Here is a 10,354-nt window from a genome sequence, read left to right on the forward strand (position 1 = left end):
CGCCAGTTCCTGCTCAGCAACGGTATAGCCTCGAGCAGGACGACCAGCTACAACCCCCGGGGGAACGGGCAAGTAGAGAGGGAGAACGGCACGGTCTGCAAGACCGTCCTACTGGCCCTACGGTCCAGGGACCTCCCAGTTTCACGGTGGCAGGAGGTCCTCCCGGACGCCCTCCACTCCATCCGGTCACTACTGTGTACCAGCACTAACCAAACGCCTCATGAGCGCCTCCTTGTCTTCCCCAGGAAGTCCTCCTCTGGAACGTCGCTGCCGACCTGGCTGGCGGCCCCAGGACCCATCTTGCTCCGAAAACATGTGCGGGCGCACAAGTCGGACCCGTTGGTCGAAAGGGTTCACTTCCTTCACGCGAACCCGCAGTTCGCTTACGTGGAGTACCCCGATGGCCGACAGGACACGGTCTCCCTGCGAGATCTGGCGCCCGCCGGCAACACACACACCCCCCGACACCAATCACCCCCTTCCTGCCACCGCCGCACCCCGCGACCGCCCCCTTCCCAGGAGGATCGGTCCTCCTCCCAGGCCCGACCAGGAGTGAAGCCCAAGCTGAAACCGTAAAGCTCCCGTAGACGACAACACCGGAACAAGCACCACCACCACCACCGGGGCCGAGGCGATCGACACGGACGACCAGACCGCCTCATCGGCTTCACTCTATTCGTCTCTCGGAGTCTTTGTGCGCTACAATACCAACATTATTACTCCTTTTGTCTAGTCTCACAGAGCATTATCGCATTTAAGATCTCTTGCCCTCTAACCTATCCCTGACCTTTTACCTGTACCTACCCACTTCTTCAACACCCTTCACATTTCTACCTTTTCCCAGCTTTGTAAAGAAGTCATATTGGACTTGAAACGTTAACACGGTTTCATTCTCCATAGATGCTGCAAGACCCACCAAGGCTTTTCCAGTATTTTCTGTTCTTTTTAAATCCACCGTGTCCCGGCCACTATTTATCCCTCATTTAACACTGCAAGGGGAGATAATCTGATCACCCAGCGCACTGCTGTCTAGCTGGGAGTTTACCGAATGCAATGGTTCCTCCATTGCAACAGTGGCTGCACCTCAGAAATGCTTCCTTGGCTGTGAAGCACTGATACCATCCAGTGGCTGTGAAAATGACCATAGAAATGAGTGTCTTTCTTTTTATGGACAAAGTTATCGACACACACTGGCCTCCCCATCAGTTCTCCCTGCAAACTGCACCTTCCCATTTCCCGGCATGGCACGTGACAACAAAGGCCCTGCCTTGTGGTGATAAGGCCCTTACAGGCAAACCTCTAATCCATGGCTGTGAGGGGCCAGGACTTTTCAAAGCATTTTACAGCAGCTTTCATTTTTAATTATTTCCTCCTCTCATTTTTCACACACCCCCCCCCCCCCCCCCCCCCCACGCACACACACACACACACACCCACAATGCACCAATCAAGCATTTCTGCCACACAGATGGAATTCCACGGGAACAAAACAAAATCCAAGGCAGAAGCAATTATCAAGTGCTTAGTGCTGATAAAGCCAGGAGTTGCCTCTGGGAAAAGAGCAACCAGTATTTCTCAAATTCAGGAATGTTCTGCAGGCTAGATTCAGCACCATGTTAATATTTCACTTCAAAGTGTTTTAAAACGTGCAATTCTTCCTCTCGACAGGTCAGGCTCTACATTTATAACAAAGAGCCAACTCTGACGAACCTCGACAAAGAGTCATCCAGGCTCGTGAAACGTTGGCTACCTCCTCTCTCCACGGATGCTGGCTGACCTGCTGAGATTGTCCAGCATTTTCTGTTTCTCTCCCGGCTCTACATTTGTTTTCGCAGTCAGGAATCTACTGTCAATTACACATTTTTCCGCGCCATTTCAGATCAGGCTCCCGAACCCAAATCTCTGCCCGCCCCCATTACTACAGCTCCCCACGGGTAACTTGGCAGCACAGAAATCTCCCCCCCCATTGCTGTCAATACCAGGCAAGTTGGGCCGCACCTCTGGTGAAAAGGTCACCTTTCTCTCCACGGGTACTACCAGTCTTGCTGTGTATTCCCAGCATTTCCTGTTTTGATTTCAGGTATCCGGAATACTTTGTTTCAGCGTCAGAAGATTAATTGCGTGATGTACTGTGGGATGTTCGGATTGCACCAAAACCTAATCTTTTGAAAAACAAATTCCAATTAAGGGTCGATTTAGCATAGCCAATCCACCTAACCTGCACATCTTTGGGTTGTGGGGGTCAGACCCACGCAGACACGGGGAGAATGTGCAAACTTCACACGGACAGTGACCCAAGGCCGGGATCGAACCAGAGTTCTCGGTCCTGCGAGGCAACAGTGCTAACCACTGCGCCACCGTGCTGTCCTTTTAAACTTAACACCATTTTTTAATAAAACTTTCCTCAACTCTAGGTTACATATTTCAGAAACAAAAGTGAAATTTAGACCCTCATGCAAAACAGAATCTATAGACCTGTAGGGCAAACACTTCCTCCTTACAATTCTGTAGATGAATGTTATTTATATTCGATCCAAATGTAACCAAGTTGTATAGCGACTGCCCGTGGCTATCTGATTCAGAGGTCACTGCTGGAAACTCATGGATAAATTTGCATCTCTGTACGCCTTGCCTTTACTGGATACCACCAGCCTGGATTCCCCACCTCTGAATCAATTAGAAATACTTCCAAAAACCCAAAACAGCAATCCATTGTAACCACGTAACCACTGTATCTCATCAGCCTTAAAACAGTATTCCACAGAACCACCTTGTAAAATATCTTCTCGCCTGTCGATCCACTGCTAATTTTTAAAATGTTTTTGAACTAATTTTCAGAATAGGTTAAAAAAATAAAAACGTAGTGGATGGTGTGAGAAGTAAAACTGCCATATTCACGGTGGTGTCAACTTCTATTTGGATAGCATAATGTTTCTTGATGTGTACTATGTTCATGTGACAATGCGTATGAGCACGGACACCTCCCTCTGAACAACTTAATCGATGACAGTTCACAAAGACTGAGCACTGCTGCCTCATAGCGCCGGGGACCCCGGGTCAATTCTGGACTTAAGTAACTGTCTGGGTGGAGTTTGCACATACTCGCCGAGTCTGCCTCGAATTCCTCCAGGTGCTCTGGTTTCCTCCCACTCTCCGAAGGTGTGCAGGTTAGGTGGATTGGTCATGCTAAATTGCCCCTTAGTGGCAACTGGTTAGGTGGGGATAGGGCAGGGTGTGGTTCTAGGTAAGGTGCTCTTTCTGAGGATCGGTGCAGACTCAGGTGGGCCAAATGGCCTTCTTCTGCACTGTAAGGAATCTAGGGATTCATGGGTCAGGGTAGCGTAAAGTTTCTTGACCTGTACTATGTTCAATTGACAAAGTATATAACTGTGTCCCCTCTCTCGGAACAACATACCCACTTAAGCAACGACAATTCACAGAGGCTTCATGTGTTGTAAGTAAAGTCTGAAGAGGAGGAGAGAGAGATAGGGTGATGGAAAGATTTAAATCAGGAATTCCAAGCGGGATCCAGGAGGCTGAAACTCAACCTCTAATGACAGTGAAGGAAGGAGGCACTAAATAAGAGGGGGAGAGTCAAAGGACCACAGAGTTCAGGGTGGGGACTGTAGGCCTGGTGGAAATTAGAGATAGGGAATGCCAAGGAATGACTTGTAACATGTATAAGAATTCTGAATTTGAAGTGTTGGGTGATGGGACGTCACATGTGGATGGCAGGGGGAGGTTCCTAACCAAGAGGGGCTTGGCGGAACTCTGGATACGTTGAAAATTCTGAAGCGTGCAGGTCAGGAGGCCGACAAGGAGAGTGTTGGATGAAAGATGTCAGGAAGTGACAAAGAGACGCTTGAAAGTTTCAATGGTTAAAGGTAGGGCAGAGACGGGTTTCATTATGGAGATACGGGGAAATAGTCTTTGTGCAAGATGATATGGAGTCAAATGCTCAGCTTGGGTGTGGTTGAACTTTACTTTATCATCATGACAGCACTAACCAGAGGGATGCAGATGATGGTAGACGTCCGGAGTCTGTGCTGGGGATCAAAGACAATGGCTTTGGTCTTCCCAATGTTCAAGTAGATGACATTATGGTCCATCCGAGACTGGGTGCCAGACAGACAGCCCAATCTCCACTATGCTCGGCACAACATACGAGGGCCAAAGGGCCTGTTCTGTGCTGTACTGTTCTATGTCCCTCTCTAATTCATTCTGATCATTCAGCCAGGCAACATCAACGCAATATTTGAGAGGAGTGATCATGTCACCCTCTGCGCTCCATCTCTTGTTGCAGCACAATGATTTTGCTTCCTTGTCTGTATGCTGCCATTCAGTGGCCATGTCGTATGGGGTCAGCTTCCACGCAAACGTTGACAGCATCCACTCCCACCTCTCCTCTAATTCTGTCTTTGAGTATCTCAGTGTTGTCTGACGCCTTAAAGGAAATCCGGGATAAGCCACAATTTCTGGCAATTGAACCTTGCTTTCAGATCACATCAAAAAATCTTCATCCTTCCCACCAACTCAATCGATTACCCAGGATATTTGCCCAGGCATAAAAGGTGGTATGGACCCATTCTGTTCCAGCCAAGACAGATTTTGAAATGTCACATTCCATCTATCAGCAAGACCTTCTCCATCCAACTCCATCTACCCTTACTTCCCCGGACAGAAACCCTAAACAGTGCCTTTGTCATCTCTACATTTGACATCTCCCACACTGTCCCAGTCTGTTACCCAATCTGTCCTTCATAAAACCTCATATCACCTACAATTTTATTATTCACATCCAAGAATGAATCCCACAAACCTATGATCCCTCAGCCGCGCTGACCTATATTGCCCCCAAATAACCAATTCCTTAACAGCAGTGGTGGGAAACTATGGCCCACCTGGGTGTGGCAAATTGTTGAACACTGCCCACAGACAGGGATGCCACATTCCATTGATTTCCATCCATGTAGTTTCGTTCCTACCGGTATGACTGAAGTGATACGCACGTAAAGCGAGGGCAAGTGAAGTGCAAGCTGATTGCTCACAACAGTTGGCACGGTGGCACAGTGTTTAGCACTGCTGCCTCAGTGCCAAGGACCCGGGTTCGGTTCCGGACTTGGGCGAGTCTCTGTGTGGACTTTGCAATTTCTCCCCGTGTCTGCGTGGGTTTCCTCCAGGTGCTCCGGTTTCCTCCCACATTCCAATGATGTGAAGCTCAGGTGAATTGGCCATGATTAATGCGTGGGGTTACGGGGTTAGGGTGGGGGAGTGAGCCTAGCCTAGCCTTTCAGAGGGTTGGTGCAGACTCGAAGGGCCGAAAGGCCTGCTTCTGCGCTGAAGGAATTCTATGAGCATTGACTGCGAGAGCTGTGAGCTGCTTCTGCGTCCAAAGTAAAATATTTGTTTTGTTTTTACCATTTGAACTCGATGGCAGCTCTATTAATATATTTGTAAAATTAAGCATTTTCTCTAACTAGGTATGAAATATTTGGTGTGTATTAAATGCATTTGATCCTATTCATGGTGTCATGGTTAGTGAAGAAGCCGGATTTCAGTCTTGCGACCCACTGAGATGAAGACGGGTCACTCATGCGGCCCACTCACCAGCCCAGGTTGCCATCAGTGCAGTACCGCCTCAACACCTTCCAACAGTGACTGCACTCCCAATTACTTCACTGGTTCGAAAGCACTTTGGAATGTGAAGGGCGCTACATAAATGTAATCCCCCCCCCCAGACCTCCTTTCCCTCTGACATTCTCTAAACCTCCTCTTTATCTCTCACTCACTCCATTCCATCTTAAGTGACAAAACCTTTAGCTCCCGTGACCCTCCTCTTCAGAGCTTTCTTAGTCACAAGGTTCCCGGTTCAAGTCCCACTATAGGGCCGTGGCACAAAAACCGAGGCTGGCACTGCAGTCTAGCACGGAGGGGGTGCTGCACTGTTGGATGTGCCAACCTTTGGTTGAGACATTGAACCAAATTCCATCCATCTGCTCAAATGGATGCCAAAGATTCCCAGGGCACCATTTTGAAGGGCAGGAAGCTGTCTTCAGTGTGATGGCCATATTTATCCCACAGGCAACAATGCAAAAAGGACAGGTTGCCCAGTCATCATCACATTGCTGTTTGTGGGATCCTGCTGTGCATAGTGGAGCCTCCACATTTCCTGCACGACACTTCAGAAGTTCTTCACCGGCTATCAACCACAGATATTCGGTGGTGGTCGTAAAGAACGCGGTACAAACAAAAGTATTTCCCCCCCCCCCCCCAATTCCAAACCTCCCCTGCCCCACGCCCTCCCACCCACAGGCTTTCAAACACTCCTCAAAATAAAACAAATTTGTGCATCCGACATGTTTCAACTGGTGACCATTTATGGCAACTGTACGCATCCAGGGAATGTGCATACTGAACAAACTGCATTGCTGGTCTGTTCAAATGGCCATGATATTAGTTTCCCCATGACAACTAAGATGTCAAACACTGATGTTGAGCTGTGCTTCCTTCAGTGACCAAAGTTACCATTATTAAATTAATTGTGTAAAACGGACAGCTCAAGATGCTAATAACCTGTTTTCAAATATTGAATTCGAAACAATGTGCGAGGGAATGGACATTAATGTAAGTGTTGCTGTGTGCTCCCAGACAAACCTCCTGGCCATGCGTCCTACTCTTAAGTTTAGGAGCATTCTAAATCTCTGGAGTGTATTATTGCCTTGTAACTGCCCCGAGCCTCTTATTCCCTATGTTTATTCTCCCAGGTGCTAACATTTATTGTTGAATTATCGACACGGCTGCACAGACAGCATCCCAATGGCACATCTATGGGTACAACACCTGCATCAAGATAATAGGATACAGTCACACATCAAGCAGGCAGACGAAACAAAAAACACCAATACTTCTCTGCATAGGGAAGATGGGTTCTACATCTCACGACATTACACATGTGACAGCCCCATACCATATAAAGTGTACATATTTCCTGCCTACTGTTTTGGGGGCACAAGAATTGTTGGGAATCTGATCCATTGACTGGGTCGAGTGGAACGGATCCACATTGCATCATCTCTAGCTGTTATATGGGATCCAAATCCATCTATAAGATGCACTGCAGTAACTCACTAAGGTTCCTTAGGCAGCACCTTCCAGACCAACGACCACGACCATCTAGAAGAACAAGAGAACCCTGGGAATCCCATCACCTGGAGGTTCTCCTCCAAGTCACTCACCACACCGTTCCTTCACAGTCACTGGGGCAACATCCTGGAACTCCCTTCCTAACAGCACAGTGGGTGTATCTCCACCTCAAGGACTGTGGTGGTTCAAGAGGGCAGCTCATCACCACCTTCTGAAGGGCAACTAAGGATGGGCAATAAATGTTGGCCTAACCAGCGACACCCACATTCCGTAAATGAACAAGCTAAAGAATGATTGTAATTTAGGGGTGGGGGGGGGGGGGCAGTGTGGGTACAAATTTCAGAGGTAACAGGATTTTATTCTTTTATTATCAGCGTCATGCTGGATTTCTCCAGCCTCAAGCCAAACCTCAGCTCGCGTTTCAGGGCAATTAATTGTCCCCTATCGCCCAACTAACAAAAGGGGACCATCCGGTCGCAGTCACATTGCTGGCTGTGTGAGCTCAGTGTGCAAACTGGCCTCCCACGTAAAACAGTGACTACAGCTCAGAAATATTGGCTGTCAAGCACTTTTGAGACAAGGGGCACTACAAAAATGCAGGGCTCTCTCTCTCTGAACTTCATGCAGGGGAGGCCCAGTGGGATGGCCAATCCCGATTGAAACAGAAACTAAAGGGTTTTTGTAAATTGTGCAATTGCCATAAATCATCAGCTGTTTAATCTCTGCACTAGTTAATTGCACTGGTGACTGAAACCGCACTCATGTGAAATGTGTGCCTACCCTGTGCTACACGAGAAGCCATGAACCCGTCCCTCACCCATTATAATCAGCAGAGAGTATTTACCAAGTGGAAGTGAGCAGTAAAAGCAATTATGTTAGGTTTCTGCCACTGACATTAACCACACAACTGCCTCCCTCCCGAGCCCAGCACGCCAACTTTATTGAGCAAGTGTCTGCAGCTCTATCTACTCCACAGGAACGTGTTTTATCCGCTGATTTCCAGCCACTAATGCTTTGTAAATACATACATCTCATAAATTATTCCCTCCTCGAAACCGGCTCAACTGTGCACCCACACGTGAACCCGAGATTGATAGCGAATAGACAGAAGAATTTGATGCCAATATTTTGCGGAGACGAATTTATTGCCAAGCAAGTCCCCCCGCCGAGCAATGCGAACACAAACTACGAGACCACGGTTCATGTCAGAGAGAGAGAAATCTGTTACATTTTTGGGTCGGACACTAGGTTAATGGTATGCCTGTAGCTAATCCCTCCCAGATACATTCCAGCTCTCACAGCCCCGCAGGTGCGGCATCCAGGGGATTTGGCAATGTTGCAGTCTGTTGCAATATTGCTGTTATTTCTTTTTAAATCCAATTTATGAATGGAGTGCTGCTCTCGATTAGATCAACGTGCCTTCACCGAACTGTAGCAAAGTTACGGCACAGAGAGCTCTGTAGAAGGTTCATTCCAGAGTGGAAAGTCAACTCCTCTTTCCCTCTCCACAGATACTGCCAGACCTGCTGAGTTTTCCCAGCGCTTTCACTAATTCAGCCTCAAAGTTTTACTGACACAAATGGACGGCAGGTGCCCCTGCATTCCACAACTCAAACATCTTTCGCCAGGGATCATATATTTTTTAAAAATGGAGACGTGTTAAAATAAATCTGCTGTGCCTGTTATATTTACAGCACTCATTGATAACAGTACAGCGCCCTAGTAACTTAAAAAACCCAACCTAAACAGAGAAAGAGAAAATATAAATAAGCGCCCCCCCCCCCCCCTTGTATCCAGACTCACTATCAGCTTAGGGAGGGAGGGGTAAAAAACAGTATAAATGACCATCTCCCTCATCATCTGCTGAGGTTAGGTGTTGGGGTTAGGAGTATTGCAAAGTACTGACTTGTCTGCAAGCTTGAAGCTACTTGCACAGAGAGGTGGGGGGTAATAAAGTTTCGCCTTACCCAAGTTAACAAAACTCATGACCATGTCGGCGCGGTTGAGGAAGGTGCTGTCCTGCAGGCTGGCCAGCGGCGGGCTCTGCGTGGTGAACACGGCTCGGTAGCGGGGCGAGAAGCCCTCGCCTCCCTCCTCCTCCTCCTCCTCCTCTCCCCCTCCTCCTCCGGTGGACATGGCATTGTACAGGTCGAGCATGAAGAGCGGCGCCGAGTTCTGCTTGCCGTGCGAGTGCGGCCGCGGCCGGTGCGGCAGCCCCAGGATGGAGAGGATCTCCCGCTGCATGTCCCTCTTCTCGTGCTGCTTGAGGCGCCGGTGTACGAAGCTCGAGTGCATGTCGCCGGGCTCCAGCAGCAGGCTGGCCCCCGCCACCGAGAGCCACTCCAGCAGCAGGCAGCCGCTCCACAGCAGCCCCACTCCCTGCTCCATTGAAAGTGCTCCCATTGTCCAGCGCATGGTGGAAAAAGGACAAAGAATGCCAAACTTTGGGGATGAGGAACGAGCGGGAAAAAAACCTTATCTATTTAATATCAATATGATTGCATATATATTATAAATAAATAAGACACGAGCACTCTGGTTGCAGCGAGCCTCTGTGTCTGGCGCGCTCTCTCCCTCTCTTACACACGGGTCTCTGCTGCTCACATCTTGTGAATGAACGATTCGAACCTCGCAGCAGGTAACACTCCAGACCCTTTGTTACGTCACCTGATTGACAGCCCGGGCGGCCGACACAACGTTCCATCTGCGCTCGGCGGAGGCGGGCATTTCTGCCGCGCTCCCCATTCATCAGTCTGGCCGCTCGCAGCTCCCAGGGAAGATAGATACATGTTTCTTAAGTTACACCACTCAATCCTTGCACGTATCCTTTCTTTTTTTTCCCATTTCCCACCACCCCCTCCCCTAGCGATTCGTTTAATCGGCCTCGGAATAGCAATTCTGCCCGAGTTTTCCTTTTTTCCCCAAAAAAAAAGTTCACGAACTTTTTAATACCAGCAACAACAAAAAATTCTTTTGGATGCAAAAAGGAGCGTCGGATTCGGAGTTTATGTTGTCTTTGGGAGTCACTGCATCCGTTTTAGATCAAACATTCAGAGGCAGGGCGCAGCTTCCCGAGTTGGCTATTAACTGAATGTTATTTTAGCGGTTATCTGCTGTGCATTCCTTTGCTCCTTGATAATGGGGGCAGAGTATTTTCACCGGAAATGTTCTGTCCAGCTCTGTTTATTTCTGCCTGCTGGTGATTAGATAG

General features: G+C 48.5%; 1 protein-coding gene across 1 annotated transcript in view; it reads right to left on the bottom strand.

The window, feature by feature from the left end:
* The window catches only part of bmp6 (bone morphogenetic protein 6), a 136,112-nt gene extending 126,357 nt beyond the window's left edge, over window positions 1-9,755 (bottom strand). The window contains exon 1 of the mRNA XM_072467003.1: window positions 9,111-9,755. Within this exon, the coding sequence (XP_072323104.1) occupies window positions 9,111-9,558 (448 nt within the window). The 5' untranslated portion in view covers window positions 9,559-9,755. The remainder of the gene's footprint in view (window positions 1-9,110) is intronic.
* Between the last annotated feature and the right edge of the window lie 599 nt (window positions 9,756-10,354).

The sequence above is a fragment of the Scyliorhinus torazame genome, chromosome 11, assembly GCF_047496885.1.
Source record: "Scyliorhinus torazame isolate Kashiwa2021f chromosome 11, sScyTor2.1, whole genome shotgun sequence".
NCBI classification, from domain to species: Eukaryota; Metazoa; Chordata; class Chondrichthyes; order Carcharhiniformes; family Scyliorhinidae; genus Scyliorhinus; species Scyliorhinus torazame.